General features: G+C 31.4%; 4 protein-coding genes across 9 annotated transcripts; all 4 read right to left on the bottom strand.

Annotated features, from left to right (window-relative positions):
• Positions 1-936: 936 nt before the first annotated feature.
• On the bottom strand, positions 937-8,796 carry LOC105835759 (spatacsin). 2 transcript variants are annotated; one of them, XM_036291336.1, is made up of 22 exons: positions 8,000-8,796; positions 7,725-7,891; positions 7,280-7,636; positions 6,389-7,195; positions 6,155-6,327; positions 5,800-6,077; positions 5,558-5,728; positions 5,273-5,491; positions 5,002-5,193; positions 4,821-4,940; positions 4,568-4,742; positions 4,201-4,424; positions 3,950-4,110; positions 3,574-3,892; positions 3,337-3,505; positions 2,881-3,237; positions 2,647-2,811; positions 2,426-2,568; positions 2,237-2,344; positions 1,831-2,124; positions 1,439-1,758; positions 937-1,340 (listed from the first exon to the last, which is right to left on the bottom strand). In XM_036291336.1, the coding sequence occupies exons 1-22, from the start codon at positions 8,279-8,281 to the stop codon at positions 1,139-1,141; spliced, it is 5,403 nt and encodes a 1,800-aa protein (XP_036147229.1). In that variant the 5' UTR covers positions 8,282-8,796; the 3' UTR covers positions 937-1,138. The 2 variants fall into 2 exon arrangements, with proteins under 2 accessions (XP_036147229.1, XP_012534741.2); XM_012679287.3 differs by having other exon boundaries at positions 2,426-2,574; positions 8,000-8,795.
• LOC105835760 (odorant receptor 85b) lies at positions 8,637-14,726 on the bottom strand. 2 transcript variants are annotated; one of them, XM_012679289.3, is made up of 8 exons: positions 14,049-14,722; positions 13,450-13,630; positions 13,194-13,365; positions 9,956-10,055; positions 9,754-9,864; positions 9,488-9,643; positions 9,236-9,373; positions 8,637-8,884 (listed from the first exon to the last, which is right to left on the bottom strand). In XM_012679289.3, exons 1-7 carry the CDS (start codon positions 14,460-14,462, stop codon positions 9,320-9,322), a joined length of 1,188 nt encoding a protein of 395 aa, XP_012534743.3. In that variant the 5' UTR covers positions 14,463-14,722; the 3' UTR covers positions 8,637-8,884; positions 9,236-9,319. The 2 variants fall into 2 exon arrangements, with proteins under 2 accessions (XP_012534743.3, XP_036147230.1); XM_036291337.1 differs by having other exon boundaries at positions 13,194-13,630; positions 14,049-14,726.
• Positions 14,727-14,919: 193 nt separating this feature from the next.
• LOC114254301 (odorant receptor 43a) lies at positions 14,920-17,627 on the bottom strand. Its single transcript, XM_036291339.1, has 6 exons — positions 17,056-17,627; positions 16,280-16,716; positions 15,732-15,831; positions 15,531-15,641; positions 15,274-15,429; positions 14,920-15,068 (listed from the first exon to the last, which is right to left on the bottom strand). The coding sequence occupies exons 1-6, from the start codon at positions 17,416-17,418 to the stop codon at positions 15,012-15,014; spliced, it is 1,224 nt and encodes a 407-aa protein (XP_036147232.1). The 5' UTR covers positions 17,419-17,627; the 3' UTR covers positions 14,920-15,011.
• A 117-nt stretch (positions 17,628-17,744) lies between these two features.
• LOC105835752 (odorant receptor 13a) lies at positions 17,745-21,269 on the bottom strand. Of its 4 annotated transcripts, none has more exons than XR_003625687.2 (6): positions 20,353-21,269; positions 19,558-19,985; positions 18,896-18,995; positions 18,687-18,797; positions 18,436-18,586; positions 17,745-18,063 (listed from the first exon to the last, which is right to left on the bottom strand). XR_003625687.2 is itself a non-coding variant. In XM_012679280.3 (6 exons), exons 1-6 carry the CDS (start codon positions 20,752-20,754, stop codon positions 18,010-18,012), a joined length of 1,251 nt encoding a protein of 416 aa, XP_012534734.1. In that variant the 5' UTR covers positions 20,755-21,222; the 3' UTR covers positions 17,745-18,009. The 4 variants fall into 4 exon arrangements, 3 of the variants coding, with proteins under 3 accessions (XP_012534734.1, XP_028046089.1, XP_036147231.1); XM_012679280.3 differs by having other exon boundaries at positions 18,436-18,591; positions 20,353-21,222; XM_028190288.2 differs by having other exon boundaries at positions 18,436-18,591; positions 19,558-19,781; positions 20,353-21,219.
• Positions 21,270-21,411: the final 142 nt, after the last annotated feature.

Consider the following 21,411-nt stretch of genomic DNA (forward strand, 5'->3'; position numbering starts at 1 on the left):
CTGAACATGCAGTTACAATTGACGCTAACCATGGTTAGAAAAGTAGCGAGGGTAGATAAATTGTTTTCAAAAGATATAGACGGTAGGGATGAAATGTGCGCATTATTATCTCTTAACGGTAAAGGAATAGATGAGGAATAATTGTGTTACCGACACATGCTTCTTTCGAATCTTGTACCTACCCCTGGCTTGAGCAATGCCTAATCGATAACGTTTATCTGTTCAGGGGGTATATGCAGCAGTAAAAGAAAGATATCAATGTATGATATATGTAATATACGATTTAAAACCAGAGGAGAGTTGAACGTTTAAACGTAAAATAAATTTACATTATGTATAAATTATATAAACTGTATTTTATATGTCACTTATGTAAACTATAAATGTTTAAAAAATTTTTTATTTTATTAATACAAAAATTAGATATATTAACAATCTTATAACAATTATTTATTTTTGTATTGTTATAATAATTATTTTTTTTGTATTGTGTACTTTAATGATATTTAATTTGAAGTTAGTTTAATTTAAAAACGAATTTAATGACAATTCTGGCGACAACTCTCGATAGTTCTTGTATATCTCTGTGCTTTGATATTGTTTTTAAACAGAGGCTAAACATTAGCAAATAATTTTTCGTGCCTGAAATCAGCACGACACTCGAATAAAGGTGTCGTGCTGGATAGTTACATTATTCAATTTATAATAATTATTTAAATTGCATATATTATCTACATGAAAAAATTTTTCTTAATATAACGTATATAATATGTAAATAATCTATATAGATGTAATTTTAAAATGTATGGTACAATCTTCATTTAAACAAATATTTCTTAATAAGAAAATATTAATTTTCTTTCATTAAACTTTCTATTAATCTATCGATGACGGAATTATAAAGTTTATTAAATGATTTCATGACATAATCATATATATATGTAAAATATATATACAGTTTATTGATAATTTACATTGCGATAAATAATAAAATGTTGACAAAAGTATAAATTTTAATATATAAATATATTGCATATGAGAGACGACAGTAAATGAGTTTATAACATTTATTGCAACATTTAAATTTATGATATGTCTTATCAGACGTTAATCGAATTCCGCAGAATGACAAGTTATATCACGAAGCAGTATATCCTTTTTTCCAAATCGTATCCTTTAAGTAGGAGCCCACTATAGCATCATTAAGCATTTCCTCCACAATATCCTTAAAGCCAAGCTGACTAGCTAGCATGTATTTACATTCGACATCTGATAGTTCGGATATTAGAATTCTCATGTTATCTGTCATGGAATGATTGATACTCTTTTCCAATCTGTATCTAGACATATAATGATAAATGTTTAAAAAATTATTTAAACTTAAATTTTGTATATAAACTTAAATAATGTATATATACCGTGCATATATTAAACTTACCTACGCGCGCAATCTTGTACAATCATAGGTGTAAGAGTGTTAACTGTCAAGAAATCTTGAAGATATTTCGTATCTCCTTTAAGAATGCAGTGATGATAAATGAGATTAACCCAGTCCACGTGATAATTATAAGCGCGGATGACTATAAGAGCTTGAGGGAAGTTCAAGATGTGAGATAATATTCTCTCTAACTCGTCGGTTTTCAAATTTAGCAGACATACTGCTTGTTGATTCTGCGGCACGGCGTTTAACAATGAAATTTGAAGCGCGACGAGTTGGGCCTGATGCGAAGACCGACTGGCAAGATTCAGTTTCTTATCCTGGAAGTGAAAATATAATACAATATTTTTTATAATACTCGTGAAATTCATATGCTCTAATCTCAATTTTACCTGTAAATAATATTGAGTGGCATGAGTAAAGTTAGTTATAGCTAGTTGTAGTTGTTTGTGGACATCATCGTTTCTAGTCAACCTTATTTCGACCGGAATACCGGTTATGCCTTTTCCGCACTCTTTTAATATGCCAGATATTAATTTCGTAATTATTTCCTTTGCTTCATTTTCCCACATGAGTGCGATTTCGTAATATAGGCGGAAATGAAGCGCTACTAGAGTAAACAGTTCCTTATCTTCGGGGCATTGGCGTTTCAAGAATTCCAACAGTGCCATTTTTAAACCTGGAACCTGTTCATTTGAAACAAATGAAACAAAAGAATATTTTTTATTGCTAAAATCTGGATATTTTTTATTTAAAAAGATATGTATTTGTTTAATATTATTGTACAAGCAAAAATACCTTATCCAAGCCCTGTCCCAATAAAGATTCGAATTGATTGTTTTCTTTCAAGATTTGAAATATGTAATTCATTTCGGTAAATCGACCGACTCCAGTTACAAGACGTACCTAATAATATTTAAAAAATTGAAGTATATAATTTTAGACACAACAGTAAAAAGAATTAATTAAATTAGATGACAAACATACTAGTAATGCCCAGTGTTTTAAGAGATGCAACGTATTCGCCAGACTTTGACATTTTCGTAATACTGAGGCTATTCCTTCCATGTTACAGGAAGCCGTGAAACACTCATGAGATCTTATTAATAATTCCACTATTGTTTTCAATCCTGAAACTATGATGAAATAAATTAAAATATGTATTATCGTATTTTAAAGCTAATTTAATAATGAAGAAAATATATTACCATTTTTCTTTTCATCATGAGTACTAATGTATCTTGCCAACAATGATTGTGCTGTTTTCAACAATTTTAAGCCTAGTAACGAAATATCGCTGCAAAGCTCCATTATTAAATGAAAGTGTGAATTCAAGGAATAGCCCCACATAAAAATTAAATCTTCTTGTCCATCTGTTGGGATATTATTATTTTTAATATTGAAGTAATTATTCGAAGTAAAAGAGATTTTTTAATAATTACCTTCTATGGCACGATTTATATGCGTTGTAATATTTTCAGTCAAAAATGTTGCTATGTTTTCTGTCTTAATTTTGTAAGACATTATTATATCGTTAGCTGTCTCGAATTTGTTTTCAATATTACTTTCTGTGATCTCTTGTAAGAACTTTATCGGGTCTTTTAGCATCAGTAGTGATTGATATGTCTTTCCAAGACGTGTAGCAAGTTTATAACATGAAATAATTCGTAAACATATCTCATTTCCGTGTTTAAGATTTTTCGATAATTTTTCTAAAATTGAGATACACTCCATTTGGAGATGGCTGTTTGTTGTATCATTTGTTTTACTAGGTTCTACACTCGATGAAATTGAGTTCACTGTAAAACATATTGAAACACAAAAAATCGAGGATTTTTCAAATCAATGAAGTATATAAGCATTATCGATATATAATTTTAAAAAATAGTGAAGCATACAGGATGACGATGATGAAAACTTTTGCAGACCGCGATTAAACAGAGTGCTATATTTTTGTTGCTTCTTCTGATTTTTTTCTTCTAAAAGACTCTTCTGCTGCACAGTTAAGTCCGCAGGCGAAATTTCACCCTCTGCTAAGCTTAAACACAGCATCAATATTTGAAGACCCTAAAAAAAAAATTATGTATTTAAAAGTAGTCCACTCGCAAATCTCAAAATAAAAGAATAGTATTTACTTTATGATTGTAATTAAAAATTGTGCCTATTCGTAAGGCAACAGTCAATTTGCCCAGATCAATTAATTTATTTATTAAAATTTCTGCAGCATTTTTTTCATTTTCGTCCGTCAAAGAGCAAGTAACTTGCAGTTTATCCAAACCAGATAGTAATTCGGTTTTTAATTTATTAAAAATATGATTATCGCTGTCAAACTCTATATTGTCAGGCCCAGCTAAAATACACGATTTCCACATTGCCATCTCCAGAGTATCGATAGTTTGTTGCTCGATTTTAGTATTTTTCAAAGTCTCATAAGCCAATTTTAAAATTTCATATCTAGAAAAAAAAAGATTGATTATTTATAGTGAAGAATTAACATTAAGTTATATTTACCTTTCTTTGTGCGATGCAACTTTTTCGGCATGTTCGACAAAAAATTCAACTACTATTTGTGGCGGAACATCGTATTTATTAAAATCCTCAGCGCATTGCATCCAGAAGGTAGAATTTATTTGGTCATCTCTATTTATAGATTGTTTAAAAGTATTTCGATACTAAAAACAACATTATATTTTCATAGAAAAAGTATATAATAATATAAATAGAGAATGTTTCACTTCTTAATAAATTTCGTAAGATAGTACTTGTGCTAATATGATCTCGGATGTGTTTAATCCGGCGCAGCAGGCTAACTCCAATGCAACAGTGTAATTCTCGATTGCTATTAAATCGGTAATGCATCTTTGAATCTCTGTGTCAAAATTATGTGCATTATCGATTAAAGTAACGGCCTTAAAATTGAATGTTACATCAGTTTTTTGCACAATTTTTGTTATATTCAACAAACGCTGAAAATCCGGTACTGCAGCTATAATATACAATATATATAATTTATACAATAATTTATACAATATATAATAATTTTTATACAATTTTTACAAGTTATGGTAATTGTACAACAGATAATATTTTTAAAAATTGTACATTTATACACTCATGCACACATTTTACCTGGTAAATCTGCAGAAAAATTACACTTTATTAGCGCTTCGAGAAACTTTACCCGTAACGGTGTACTTCGAAAGCCGTAGCCGAGTGCCGTAACAATGCATTGAATTGCAACAACTGCAATCCAATATAAGTTTTTCATGTACGTAAAGTTGACGCTGTCCCAATCCATAATTTTCTAAAATGATAAGGTCATTAACGCGAGTATAAGTTAGTTACTACGTTGAAATTGCTTCATCGTAATTACTGTACTTACATTGCATTTAAGTGAGGAACATTGTGATTTAAACTCTATCAAATGCCTTTGATTTTCCTTAAATTCACCATAACTGATTGCTTGCATAAGAAACTCAAAAAATGGATTCAAAATATTATCCTGCAAGATATTAGTGCTAATTACAATGAAGAACTTCGACCGTCACGTTAATTGAACTTACAGGCATGAAAATTTTGTAAGCTCGATAAATTGTATTAATGTAACCACATTGAACCATTTTGTTTAATAACTTTGATACTTTGTCAGAAGGCCATATTTGTTGGTCTAGACATTCCGTGTAATCGAGAAGTATGTCCTCTCTTTCTGTCGATATTACCATCCAACAATAGCAATATGCTGCTACAGAAGACGGCTATAAACATGAGATTTTTAAATCGCATAATAAAAAATCGATAAAATCGAATTGATAATTAATCGAAGTAAACTAATACCTCATAACATGTAGCTAAAACAGTCAATATAGGCCTCAGATATGAACGAGATGCATTGATTAATGCTCTGGGTGGGTCTTGACTTTGATGACATTTTAATATAATTAACCATAAGTTATCCTCTGAGGAAATCGAGATGGAACTGTTATCTTTGGTATTAATTACGTCAGTTGCATCTGTTTCAATTCCCGATATGGTTGAACTAGACTCTGGAGATTCCTAGAATTGACATTTTTCATTATATGTATGGGAATTAAAATTATTAACAAGCAACAGCAATCTTACTTTTTTTTTCTCTTCAACTTTATGTTGTCTTGGTGATGATTGCCCTGTGTCATGGGATTTTATCTTTAGCTCGTCGTGTGGTTGAAATTTGCTAAGTTTATCATTACTTAAACATGTTAATAGATGTTCCCGTATGTTCGGGTTATTGAACAATTTTGTATTTTCCAGCACCTAATACGTGATTGATTCGAGTTATACTTTCGTAAGTTTTATTATTTAGCGCTATATTTCGAAACGCGTACCTGAGTTACGGGATAGGCGAATATATGACAGACTGAAATGAATTCAAACCATAAATCACGATCTGCCAAATATTTCAGCAACGTATCGGGCAACACACAGTTGTGAACTCGTGCAAAGCGTACAATAATATCCCAAATTTTTAATACTTCGACAAATTGCGCACTATCTGATATAAAATTTATATCCACTAAATATTTTTGGAAGCTTTGTTCTAGATACGATATTACAGACTGTAAGTCGGTTTGGTTTTTGTACACTACATTCTCCAATAAATTCCCTGTATAATAAAGAATATTTTTTAAAATGTTTCTCCACACCAATATCGTTACATATTAATTACATAAACTCAATTACCTATAGAGATGTTTAGTTGTTCCTGCACATATTTTGCCACAGTAACGTGTAATCGTAAGTTACTCGAGTCAATTTTCAGCAGCTCGATGAACGCAATACAGCCGCATACAATATCAGACTTGTTTAAATTTTTCAAAGCGAGAATATGTGCGTATAAGGCCGCTTTAAATTTCCTAAAATTATTAATGTTGTTAACGACGATATAGATGAATATTAATATCATAACATACGAACCTATGGGAGGATACATTTCCAAATAATTTCGCTTGACCGCAAGTCAAACTGTGTACAGCCATATTCGGCCTACCTTCTTTTAGATAATAACCATATGTTAGCGTTTCTTGATACCCATATTTCTTAATAAGATTTTCGTTCGTGAAAGTGGGCATGGGCTCATTCTTGAAGCGCCACTTGAACAAGAGCTTCGAATTCAAATTTCTATAACCGTCCAATAAGTCATATACTGTAATATCATTTATTTCATTTCGATCTTCGATGATAGATTGGAGGCTCGGTATGTGCGTAAGCGCGGACTGAAGAACTTCTTGGGGAATAATACGCGTGTCGATGTTTAAAACAGTCTTGTTCGTAAATATATCTCTCATTAATGTATTCTTCTCTGAAGAACTTGCTTCATTGCACAACGTGTTTCGCATTTGCCATAATCGTAAAAATATTAATGCCCAGCTTACTAAATAATTCGTTTTTAAATAGCCGTTAAAATCATCGGAAATATAATCAATCGATTCTGTAATTCCATGTAGTATCGCATCTTCGTAATTATTGCGAGCGTCACACATATCGGTCAAAGCATTATATAATTTTTTAAGCTTTAAATTGTCCTCCGGAGTATGACAGCTTTGCGAGCAATGTGTAAGGCATAATTGTTCATCAACGCTTTGCAAAAACTCCGTTTTATCAATGTTGCAAGAAGCTAAGGATAATATTTTACTGAGTTCTTCCAATGTAATACCGCAGCCAAAGAAACGATTCAATATCAATTTTATGTCGTTTTTTTCTTCTTTTGTGAAAATACCGTATCTGAAATAATTAATTTTCTTAACAATTTATCAATATTTTAACAAGAAATACACATATAGATACATGTCAAATAGTTATACATACCTACATAAATAATTTTTAGTAAGATATTTTACGAAATCACTAGCACTTGACGACTCTATACAGTCAACCATATCGGGTGTAATATTTAAATTCGCAAATAACGATTTCAAATGAGGATCAATTTTATCTGAAGTCTGTGGAACGTCTGGATTATATTTCGTTTCAATCCATGTCCTTAACGCGTTAATTTTATTATTAGATAACAAATAATCCCATAAAATATTATTTGATACGTTTCCTAAAATTTCTGGATTATTTAAAGAAAAATATAATTCAGTGCGTAAAGCTTGTTCAATATTCTGTGGTAATTTCATTATATCATCTATACATATGTCAGAACTTAATCCATCTTGAATACTAAAATAAGAAAATAAGAAGATATTAATTTATTAATATTTGTTCTTTTATCCCATCTAAATTGCATATTTTATTTTCACAAACTTACTTGCATTTTTCTTCGTGCTGTTTAATAGACTTAATAATGTTCCATGCTGCAACATGTTCAGTCTTGAATCCAGCAACATTTATCATATATTCACACAAGTAGTTCCTTAAAAGTGGATCCTTGCTCTTTATGGAAACAGCAAAAATATATTCAATGGGATCCTTTCCCTAAAAAATAGAATTATCATCTATATTATTGTTATAAGCGTTATTTAAAAACTTCATCAGTCTATATATATCTTGAAAAAAAATGTATTAATATAATATATGATGTACCATATTTTTTAAAATGTGTGAAGCTCTGAAAATCTGCTTCTTATTTAATAACTCTTTGACCCAAGTTTCTACTTCTTTGTTAAAATATATACATGCTTGCTCTACAGAACAATTTCTTCTAAATGCTAGGCATTTATAAGCTAGTTTTATATGAGTTCCTTTGGCAGAGGCCTCTCTTACAAGCTCTCTGTCTCCCAGTATACGCCAACCAGACCATATTGCAGCTGATTCTCCAGTTAGACTTTCCACAGGAACACCACCAACCGTCTTTTTCTCAGACATTTTATGATATTTACGGTGGAATTTTCACATCAATTTATTAATGCATTAATATCTTAATACAATTAGAATTTTTGCACAAAAAATATTTTTAAAAATTATATTAGTATAAATTAGAACACTTTTACTTTTTCAATATATGCAATTTCTGTCAAAAAATACTTTGCGTTCTTATATAGATGGCAAATATATTGTTTAAATCACATTTGATTAACTTCTGTTATATTATTAATATGCCAATTTATTTAGATGCACAAGTTTTTATTAAGCTCAGATGTTATAAAATTATGTAAATTTCTATTATATGAAATAAATTTTCAGTATAATAGAGAGGTTAGGTAAAATAAATACATCTGCGAAGACTGGAATATAGTCACTAATACATTACGTACACTCTCATACAAGCGGTCACAATGATTATTTATTTACACGAATTATTATATAGTTATATTTGAGATTTATTCATTATGAGTATATTCTGGTCACATTTTGTTGTTTGTGGAAAGCACCATTGTTGATTTGTGCCTCTCTGCTTTGACAGCAAAAATTTAACCAGCAATCGGTAAAGATCACCAGTAATCAGCTGATACAGCTGTGCTTCATTTTCTATTGAACAGAATACACAGAACATAGTAATATTAGCAACAGTAGGATATTGTTATTATTGATAATTCTTAAATATGATTGTTTTTTGAAATATTCAATATTTAATTATTTTTCAATTTCAAAAATATATATTTTTTAATTATAATTAAATATATTAGTTATACATATATGTATGTATACATATAGAGACTAATATGTGATATTGCACCATATTGAATATTGTTTAATCAATGAACTAAAGTAATTTTGCATGTGTGGTACAATGAAATTTATATACATATTTAAAAAGAAAAAATTTGCGAAAGAATTAATTTTTTTCAGAAATAGATTATTTTAATGAAGAATGCTCACTTTTTATCTATGAGAATTTTATGATAGAGACGTCACATTTTTTATATTACGCTCTTTGCGCATTTGCCAATATTCTTGTTATATTCACACTACTAACGTTCGAAGCAAACTCAAGTATGCCAGACTTGTTTTGAGCACCTAATAGAAATTAAGTTATAAAAGAGCAAATAATTTTATCGAATATATATTTATTCCTTTTAAATTTTTTGTTGTTAAGTTAATTTCACGTAAAGACCTTGTGCAATTCCTTACATTTCCGAATGTCGCCAATGATAAATCTATCATTCTGCCAGCACTGATTTTTATAGGATGACTAGACATAGCGATTACTAAGACTAAACTTCGAATTGACTTTGCCGGTAGTTGATACCAACGGATCATGAAGCATCTCGTACCAATTTGACTGCTCTGAAAAGTCAAATCCATTCAACACATCTTGAATATTCTTTATTTGTTAGTTGTAAGTTTTCGCGAAAATTGAATAATTAAATATCTAATTGGATTGAGTCTAAATATACCTTTTCTACGAGTTGTTCTCCAATGTAACATAATATATACATATTAAAGCAGAATGAAACAAAGAGCAAAAAGTATGTTGTTAGTCCTACCGTATCGCTATCTTGCCAGTCCTATCAAAAATACGTAGTAATTAAATTTATTTACGATTTTGAGAAGAAATTGGTTTTTCTTTTTTCTAAATAAACATATATTAGAATGTACCACTATGCAGTAATATTCGGGCAAACACATTGTAAATATGGAACTGGTGAATTCCAGTAAACATACTTCCTGTAGAATTTCTTCCACGGCGGCGGAAAATCTAAAACAGAACGCTATTACTTGCTTGTAGTTGAAGTTGAAAGCACATGTGTGAAGTTAGCATCTCAAAGTTTAGCATCTCATAAAAATACTGCAGAATTACTAGCATCCAGCATAGTTCTACAGTTCTTGATAGGTTTCAACAATAGTTCCGTTGAATTACTTATTTTAATTAAATTTTTATAAATGAGATGCTAACTTCCAAAATCACATAATAGCATCTCACCGTATTTCGAATATACGACCACAGAGAAGACTAAATCTATAGAGTTCTATCGTTTAGAGACGTCCTATCAATAGTTCTGATGATCAAATTAATAAAAAAAAATTTTTTGTTACAAAACATACGTATATATGCGTATACGTCTGCGCACGTGGATTTGGTGTAACTGGCATCTCAGATAGACAAAATTAATTAATTTAAAAAATTTAGAAAGTATTTTTTAACAACTATCTTGATGGAAAACTTGTATTTATAGGTCTAGACATAAGATGTTGGTCGAATATCGACAGTTCTATTTCTTTTAACGCAGTTCCCATATAGATACGGACGCGTACAATAATTTTCTAAAGAATTTTGGTGATATAAATAATTAAAACATTTTTTAAACAATTATTTTGCCCGAAAAATTTGAATTTTTAGGGCTAGACGTGAGATGCTGTTCAAATATCGACAGTTCTATTTATTTTAAAGCAGTTCTCATATAGTTCCGGACGCGTACAATAATTTTCTAAAAAGTTCCGGTGATATAATTAATTAAAACATTTTTTAAACAATTATTTTGCCCGGAAAACTTGAATTTTGAGGGCTAGACGTGAAATGCTAATCGAATATCGACAGTTCTATTTCTTTTAACGCAATTTTCATATAGATACGGACGCGTACATTAATTTTCTAAAGAGTTCCGGTGATATAAATAATTAAAACATTTTTTAAACATTTATTTTGCCCTTAAAATTTAAATTTTTTGAATGAGACCGGGAGAGACGGGGAGAGACCGGGAGAGATTGGGAGAGACCGCGAGAGACGGGGAGAGACCGGGAGAGACGGGGAGAGACGGGGAGAGACCGGAAGAGATGGGGAGAGACGGGGAGAGACCGGGAGAGATGGGGAGAGACGGGGAGAGACCGGGAGAGACGGGGAGAGATCGGGAGAGACGGGGAGAGATTGGGAGAGACCGGGAGAAATGGGGAGAGACGGGGAGAGACCGGGAGAGACGGGAAGAAACCGAAAAAGACAGCATCTCACGTCTAGTCCTCAAAATTCAAATTTTTCGGGCAAAATAATTGTATAAAAAATGTTTTAATTATTTATATCACCGGAACTTTTTAGAAAATTATTGTACGCGTCTGGAACTATATGAAAACTACGTTAAGAAATAGAACTGTCGATATTCGACCAGCATCTCATGTCTAGACCTATAAATACAAGTTTTCCATCAAGATAGTTGATGGAAAAATACTTTCTAAATTTTTTAAAATAATTAATTTTGTCTATCTGAGATGCCAGTTACACCAAATCCATGTGCGCAGACGTATACGCATATATACGTATGTTTTGTAACAAAAAATTTTTTTTTAATAATTTAATCATCAGAACTATTGACAGGATATCTTTAAACGATAGAACTCTATAGATTTAGTCTTCTCTATGGTCGTATATTCGAAATACGGTGAGATGCTATTACGTGATTTTGGAAGTTAGCATCTCATTTATAAAAATTTAATTAAAATACGTAATTCAACGGAACTATTGTTGAAACCTATCAAGAACTGTAGAACTATGCTGGATGCAAGTAATTCTGCAGTATTTTTATGAGATGCTAAACTTTGAGATGCTATCTTCACAAACGCGTTGAAAGCTAGGTCTCGATTGTTATTTTTTTATCATAATTATTTTTTTTAAATAACATTATTGAACTTAGAGATTGTTCTCGTACTTGTAGATTTTAGCATAAAAAGGAGAGGCAGTCGTCAGAAAATTTTAATCTTATATATTTAAATGCGTACAACTATTTTGGACTAAACGATGCACCTCTGAGCTTTGATTGTTAATAAAGTATATTTTTGAACGTGATTGATTTTAGACATTGTACTTTCTCTTATACGTTTTGATACAGAACGCATCAGAAGTAGTTATTGCAAAGTTCATTTTTCTTATACAAGATTTATTAACATTTAGATATTTTGTTTTTAAATAGAATGGACTTAGAGAGAGGGTGGGGGAGAGAGACCATAAGCATACTTATTTTTTTATAGTTAATAGGCCTCACAGACGTTGCATTTATATATATATATGATTAAGTATTGAATCTAGATCAAGTAACAGACGCGAATGATCAATTCTAACAAATGTGTATAATATACTATGTTATACTATCGTTTGCATACTCGGACTTGACTTTGTATATGTAGGTACAGCGAATATATGCATAGGCACTTCTTGAAGACATAATAGCGCATGCTCATAGTCTGCGCATAATCCGTAGGTATGCAACTGTGCACCGCCCACTGAAATTCATTGGCGATCCGTTACACGCACCTGTTGCATTTACCCATCTTTTGTATATTGCGCAAGTCATAGTGAAAAGTTATATATATTATACATTTTTATTCGAAAAAATTACTTTATATATTAATATAATAATTAGAACTTTTTTGAAATGTGTAAAAATTTTTTTATACAGTATTTCTTATACAGAAAGGAAATTTCAGATTTATAAAAATAAATTTTTATCAGTAGAAAAAATTTTTATTAATTACTTTTTAATAAAAATGGAATGAACGTAAAATATATGTGATGAAATATGAAATATGAAAAAGATAAAAAAAAACAAAATTTTAGATTTTGTGATTCTTTTCGCAGATTTAATTTTTTTATAAAGAATTTTGATGAATCTCAAAAATGTAATCGGAAATTATTATAATTCAAATTGATTTTACTTAAAACGAAATAATTATTAACAATTTAAAACAAAAATATAAAATTTAGGCATCTTGATTCTCACGATTTTATTTGTTACACTCGTTAGGATGCTTATTAAAATATAACAAAAATTTCTGAAAAGAGTTGAAACCTTATTAATTGAGATTTTTAAAATATAATATTAAATTCTACAGATGTATATAACTATATTACCTTAATATTCGAACGTGACTTTTTACGATAAGAGCGATTCGTTGATTAACGTCCGAAAGTTGCTCGATGTTTTCGTCATGCGTAAGATTTTCAAGTCGAGATATGATCACCTCAATCTGACCACAGGCATGAGTAGCAAATATCGCTGCCAATCCGCACGATCCGGTCGTCACTGAATACATAGTGTATCCGCACACGCAGTGGGCCAAATATACCATTTCGTATATCGGGCTCATCTGCGTGTTAAAAAACTTACTGTAAGTCGGATACACGAGTGGTCTAATGGTTTGGTTGTCGATCTTGTGCTCGATACAGAATGGTAGAACCAAGTGATAAATGAAGCCGGCGATGTACATGGAAGTCGCGCTGATCATGGCTAGTCTACGACCAGTAGTGGCGTACTTCAGCATCAATTCGCGATCGGAGTTGAATTTTGTCTGTTAGAATGTTGCAACTGTATTTGTCAAAAGAAGTGACACAACAATATCACCAAAATTGTAAAATGAATAGAATTATTTAACACAATAAATTTTGTTACAGTAGTGGCTTTAATTAAAGAATTATTTACGAAAAAAAAGTAGATTTCTTTAATATTATAACACTGACGTATTTTATTTTAATGCTAGGTTTAGATGCTCAATCAATATAAATAGCATGATAAAACTTGCATTCAAAAATATGAAATAAGTGAACATTTATAAGATGTTGAAAGAGTCGCTAAAAAAATCGGATTAAAATTATCACATTGTTCGGATTCGCGCGTCGCGCATAAGGAAGAATCGAATTGTCACTTTTGCGCTTATAAGTTTTGTCTATCAATTTCGTAACGCACTTTATACATCAAACAACACTGACCTGCCACCAGTCATTCTTCACGTGCTCGATGCATTGCAATATTTTAGGTCGACGTATCACGAGAACGCAATATTTCATCATCGCGGTAGTGCAGAAGCCTAACAATCCAAAGAGTTTCAATCTTATGTTGAGGTCCTTTTGATCATAGAGCATGTGCAGAACGCAGGGTATTATCGCGAAGGCTAATGCGAGATTACATATCACGATCGCGATCTTCGGCACATGTCGTCCGAGTCCACGGATCGCGATAGGCCAGATGCCGATCGAGCCGAGTATCCAGTTACCGGGCTTGAAGATGTATCGTATATCTCGTTGATAATTCGCGTTCGGTGACACCGCACGTTTGTCCTGTGAGTTTTCCATGTTTGCAATGACAGGTTCCGTTGAAGACTGGACGAGGTGGACGCGCGGCATTGATTGCAAGGTCGCTGGACATGCGCTTGCGCTCGTGTTGCGGGCATCCTTCCACCTGCGGATAGTCTGATCATTGTGAGTGGGATGAACAGTGCGATGCGTATACGTCCCGTTGATTTTATAGATCAAAAAGATACTTCTCCTGTTTTATTTAAATCCTGCATTTTTAATCGGTTTATATTTGAGAAAAAAAATTAAAGAAGTTAAGTTAAAAATGAAATTAATAGAACTGGAATTTTACATTCTCTGTGTTGTATATAACTGCCATAATTAAATTATTTGTTAACGCACATTATATAAAAAGTTAAAAAACTTATTTTATTTGATACATGGGTTGTTTAACAATAAGAGTGAGTAGGGTAAGAAAAGTGAATATGCGCACATCTGATATACAGACGATAAATGTTTTATTTTTATGCCATATTATATATAGACTATAATAATTATTATATGAAGAGTTTTTTTATGTTAAAAACACGAATTAGATTAAATTAAAATATTTCTTAATATATATATATATATGTATTTCATATAATTGCAGTCAATTTATTAATACATGACTAACGTCCGTAGGAAGCTCAGGTACGCCACGCTAGTTTTTAATACCTAAAACATTAAATTATCTTTAGATAATTTTACTTTTTACATTTTTAGAATGAAATTTGTTATTAAATTTATTACAAGAATATTGTCATAAATAAAGATTTTGATTTTTTCCGCGAAATTATTGCGAATTTTGCTTTAAAATGGAAAGTAACAAATAGAGTATATAAAATATGAATAAAATTAATACAAGTACATAATGTCTCACATTTCCGAAAGTTGTTAATGATAAATCTACCATTCTGCCAGCACTGATTTTTATTGGATGGCTAGACATTGCGAGTATTAATATAAGACTGCGAGTTGATTTTGGCGATAGTTGATACCAATTAATCATATAGCAGATCGATCCAATTTGACTGCTCTGCAAAATCAGTTGCAAACGATTATTCAAGTATGATTAATATTATCGAAATTAAACGTGGCGTATCAGAAAAATAAATATAGGTTAAAATAAAAAAGTACCTTTTCCATAAGAACCTCGCCGATATAGCATAGTATGTAAACATTAAAGCAGAATGATACAAGGAGCAAAAGATAGGTCGCTAAACCAATTCTATCGTCCGCTTTCCAATCCTATCAAATTTTAAATAACCAATTGTAATTTTACAGGACAGCTTGTTAAGAGTGTGGTTGAAATTTTTTCTTTAATACATGTTAGCGCACCACTATACAGTAGTATTCGAGCAGACATATTGTGCATACAGAACTAGTGAACTCTACTAAACACACTTCTTGCAATACTTCCTCCACTACAGCCGCAAACCTGCAATAAGTTATTCCAATTTGTATGAGAAAATTTGAATCCCTCATTTATTCTAATTGAGCACTTCAATTAAGCATTCAAAGCTAGTAATAGATAATTGTAGACTGATATAATAGTACAGTATGTGTATTTTTTACATACTGTAAGTATAATGCAATAAAATAATAATTATATAAACAAAATTATCCAGTATTATTGTAATATTATATTGTAATAGTAATATGAATTTTTTTAGTACCAAGTTAAATGAGATAGAAATAGAGAAATGATTTCTTTGCTGTATTGAATTGTAGATTCAAATTGATTTGTGTTCTGTTAGTAATTAAAAATTCTTTATTTGTTAATGTAGATTGCAAAATATTAAATTTCTTAACCACAATTTTTAAAACTTTTTGTATCGATAAATTCTTGTGAAATTTTAGAAAAATATGAATTGTTTATACATTACCTTATTATTTGTACATGATTTTGTACGATAGCAGCGATTCGACGATGAACGTTCGGGATTTGTTCGAATCTTTCGCCGAGTAACACATCTTCTAATCGTGAAACAAGTATTTGAATTTGGCCACATGCGTGAGTGGCGAACAAGGCGGCCAAACCGCAGGCACCAGCTGTTACTGAATATATCGTGTATCCACACATGCAATGAGCCACATACACGATTTCGTATACAGGGCTGATTTGTGACTGGCTAAATTTACTGTAAGTCGGATACACGAGCGGTCTGATAGTTTGATTGTTGATTTTGTGCTCGGAACAGAACGGCAGAATAAAATGATAAATGATGCCAGCGGCGTACATGAAAGACACGCCGATTATCGTCAGATTGCGACCGGTAGTAGCGTACCTTAGCATCAATTCGCGATCGGACCTGAATGTTACCTGTCACAATGTTGCTAGTAACTTTCGTTTATCGATAGATGAAGGATCAACATTTATAAATTTGGCAATTATCTAATTTTTTTTAAATTAAAGTTTTTATTACGTAACGCGGAGAAATTGTGCTTTTTTAATATTATCATATTAAATGAAATTGCATATAAATAATCATGGTGTAATTGTACAAAATAGATGCACTTCTTAAATAGCGAGATAAGATCAAATTAATTCAGAATCAAGATCACTTTAATGACGCATTTCCATTTACTCGATTAATTTTCTCAATACCTTGTAACGAATTCCACACATTAACGTGATATGTCAGTTACTAATAACACCGACCTGCCACCAATCGTTCTTCACGTGTTCGATGCAACGATGTATTTTAGGGCGACGTATCACAAGGATGCAGTACTTCGTCATCGCGGTGAGGCAGAAGGCCAACAGGCCGCATAGCTTCATCCTTAAGATGATATCTTTTTCGTCATAAACGATATGCAAAGCGCAGGGCACTATCGCGAAACTCAACGCGAGATTCCAGATCGTGATCGCAATCTTGAACATGTGCTGTCTAATGCCTCGTATCGCGACTGGCCAAATACCGAGCGAGCCCAGAATCCAATTGTTCAGCTTGAAGACATATCGAATGTCCCGCTGATAACTGGAGTTCGGCAACGTCACGGACATATCGCGTATAATTGACATGTTCGCGCCGACAGATTTCGCCGAAGACTGCACGAGAAGAAATTGATGAGGTATAGTCGCGCGGCATTGATTGCAAGGTCGTGGGACGCTGGGACGTGCGCTTGCGCTGATATTGCGCGCATCTTTTTGCAATACCAGTCGGTAGTCAATGAAAGTCTGACAGACCGTGTGCGCGCTATTAATCGGGAAGTGATTGTGCAAAGCGCATTTTATATTTCCGCGGTACTAAATCGAAGAAGTACTTTTGCCGTTTTGTGCTGGAATTTTTTTATCTTAATTGATTATTTGAAAAATTAAACAGGTAAAATTGGGAAATGTTCTAAATAGTTAACAATTTGCTTTATTTAATTATCAGAATTAAATTAATTTTTAGCACGCGTTAATAAAGTAAAAAAGAGACTATTTATGCATAGATATCTTAACGAGAATATAATTAACGAGAAAAAACTATGCGACTATGTAGACATCTAATATATTGAGATAATATTCTAAATAATATTATTTTATATATACCAAGATTCTACACTGAATAGATTAACTAGATCAAAGTTAAAATATTTTTTTAATTGTGTCAAACAATTGCAGTCATATTTACATAACTAATGTCCGTAGGAAGCTCAGATACGCCACGCTAGTTTTCAGTACCTAAGAAGATTATATTAATGATTATATTTTACCTAAAATGATATATTTTCTTCAAATATGAATTTTTATAAATAAATTTAATTTTTTAAGTGAAATATTGCTAAATGTATTATGCTAGAGTATTTTCTAAATTTTGTAGAGTGAAATTACTGTCACTATAATTTTTCGAGTAATTTTCCACTTTAATAAGAGTTTAAGTTTACTCTATAAAAGTGAAGACAGTATTTTAACTCTTTGAAATTTAAAGAGTATTATTAAATAATTCTGAAAATATTGATTTTTTTTCACAAAATTATTGCTTTAATTTTGCTATGAGTTTCGTTTAAAATTAAAGATTAGATAAAATTAATAAATGTACGTAATGTGCCTCACATTTCCAAAAGTTGTTAATGATAAATCTACCATTCTACCAGCACTAAGCTTTATGGGATTGCTAGATATTGCAATTATCATTATAAGACTGCGAACTGATTTGGGAGATAATTGGTACCAATTGATCATAAAGCACACCGATCCAATTTGACTGCTCTGCAACATCGTGAACAAGTATTAAATTATACATATATTATATGATTACAGTGAATTTAATATCGAGCTTTTAAATTTATAAAATGTACATGTACCTTTTCTATGAGAAGCTCGCCAATATAGCATAATATGTATATATTAAAGCAGAATGAAATGAAGAGCAAAAAGTAATTTGCTAAACTAAGCTTATTGTTCGCTTGCCAATCCTATTAAATTGTAAGTAGCAAATATAATTTTAAAGTTTCTTGCGCTATTCTATTTTAAAAAATTTTTTTTTTTCTAAGTACTGTATATATTTGCGCACCACTATACAGTAGTATTCGAGTAGACATATCGTGCATACAGAACTAGAGAATTCCACTAAACATACTTCTTGTAAAATTTCTTCTATCACGGCTGAAAACCTGGAATAAATCACCCTAACTTGTACGAGGAAATGTTGCCTTGTACATTCTTATTCTAATACAATTGCCTATTTAGCTGCTATGTGCAGTACGTATATGTATATATGAACGTAGACCAACGTTATGTACAATCATGCATGCTTATAGCCTATTGTTTGATATGTAACAGCACCATTTACTGAAATGAAATGTGAATGTTCGTTCAAACCACCTGTTGCATTCTTTACTACATTCTTTATACAACAAAATTAAAGTGTTATATTTAAATAAATTGTAAGAATGAAATTATGCAATTTATCATGTTAATTTTTTAAATATCAAATTAAATTAGACTTGATGAAATAAATACGTAATATTATTTCTTAACTTAAATTAATTATGTCGAATTATAAAATATTTGTTTAAGCTAATCTAATAATATATTATTAAATATTTTCAAAACTTTTTTTTAGCTACAATTTGGACTGCAAACTATATAAAAAAATTTTGAATTGTATTTTTAATTTCTCTATATCATTGAATAGTCGTGAATTTTTCATTAGCCGCTGTTCTTAAGTATTACCTCATTACGCGGACGTGGTCCTTCACGATAATAGCAATTCGTTGATGAATGTCTGAATTTTCACCGTTTAATAGATCTTCCAATTGTAATAGAATCATATGGATCTGGCCGCATGCATGAGTGACAAACACAGCAGCTAATCCACAAGCACCGACTGTTATTGAATATGTGGTATATCCACACAGGCAATGAGCCACATATACAATTTCGTATATCGGGCTAATCTGGGATTGGTAAAATGCATTATAAATTGGATATACAAGTGGTCTGACCGTTTGATTGTTGATCTTGGTCTCGGAAAAGAACGGAATCAGAATCATGAAATAAATAATGCCGGCGGTGTACATGAAAGATGCGCTAATTATTGTTAAATTGCGTCCGATGGTAGCATATTTTAACATCAGTTCCCGATTGGATTTGAACGTTACCTGTTACAGTATTGACAGTAATTTTTTTACCAATAAATAAAAAGTCATTATTTACAGATTTAATTATCTGTCGTTTTTTTGTCTTTAAATTGAAGTTAATTAAAACTATAATATATATAGATAAAAATTAATTAAATCATGCTTTGCTTGTGCTTTTTTAAAATATTATTACGTTATAATTCTGCAAAATACATTTTTAATTTTTTACAGTGGCATTAAGAATAATATTTAAAAAAATTTTAAACAAAGATTACACTTATTTATATATTTCTTTTCATTCAAACCATTCTCAGTAATGAATTTTGTAAAAATTAGCACGATATGTTACGCCAATCATAATTAGTCACTAATTATTGACAATACCGACCTTCCACCAATCATTTTTTACGTATTCGATACATTGCTGTATTTTAGGACGGCGTATCGCGAGAATGCAATACTTCGTCATCGAAACGATGCAGAAAGCCAGCAGGCCGCTTAGCTTCAGTCTCATGATAATGTCCTTCTCGTCATAGACAATGTGCAAAGCGAAAGGCACCATCGCGAAACTTAATGTGAGATTACCGAGCGCGATCGCGATCTTGGACGCATGCCGCCCGAAGCCTTGTTCCGACACTGGCCAGATACCGATTGAACCCAGAATCCATTTGTTCAGCTTGAAGACATATCGAATGTCTTGCTGATAAGGGGGATCCTTTTCGTCGTGTGCACTTGGCATGTTCGCGATCACAGCGACTGTCAAAGACTGCACGAGGCAGACGCGCGGCATTGATTGCAAGGTCGTTGGCGCTTGCGCTCGAATTGCAGATATCCTTTTCTCTGCACATACAGTCTAATGTAATATAGTCTCTGTATAGTCTGTGCGCGATTAACATTGTGTGAAGTGTTTTTGTTCGGGACGCTAGCATCGACGTAAAAACACACCACCTCTTGTGGAGAATCGATTTTAAGATAATCCCTTCGTCATATCTTCATTTCTTTGGATATTGAAAATGTGAGGTTGATGTGAATTAAAAAGTAAGGATTACTTGCTAATATAAAATAAAAGTGCATTGGAAGAAGTGTGTAGGATGTTATTATTAAAAAATTATACATTTTTTGTTGCGCGTTTATGCTCTGAAACTGAGATGCACTCGATTTGATCACCAATGTAATAAAATATGAAAACACTATACATCAATAGAAAGAAATATGTCAAAATTGCTATACTATTGTTATTGTTCCATTTCTATGAAAATAATTAATATTAAATAATTTATTTTACTTGTAATTATATCATTAAATTAAGAACATATGTGTTTGCACCGCGAAATTTTGTTTCTTTAAAAAATAAAAAAATTGTAGAATGATGAAAAATTCGCGCATGACAATAATTACTTTCAGCGACATATTAGGGAGAACAAAAGTTGGAGAAAAGTAGAAGGAG

Source organism: Monomorium pharaonis, chromosome 8 (genome assembly GCF_013373865.1).
Source record: "Monomorium pharaonis isolate MP-MQ-018 chromosome 8, ASM1337386v2, whole genome shotgun sequence".
In the NCBI taxonomy this organism is placed as follows: Eukaryota; Metazoa; Arthropoda; class Insecta; order Hymenoptera; family Formicidae; genus Monomorium; species Monomorium pharaonis.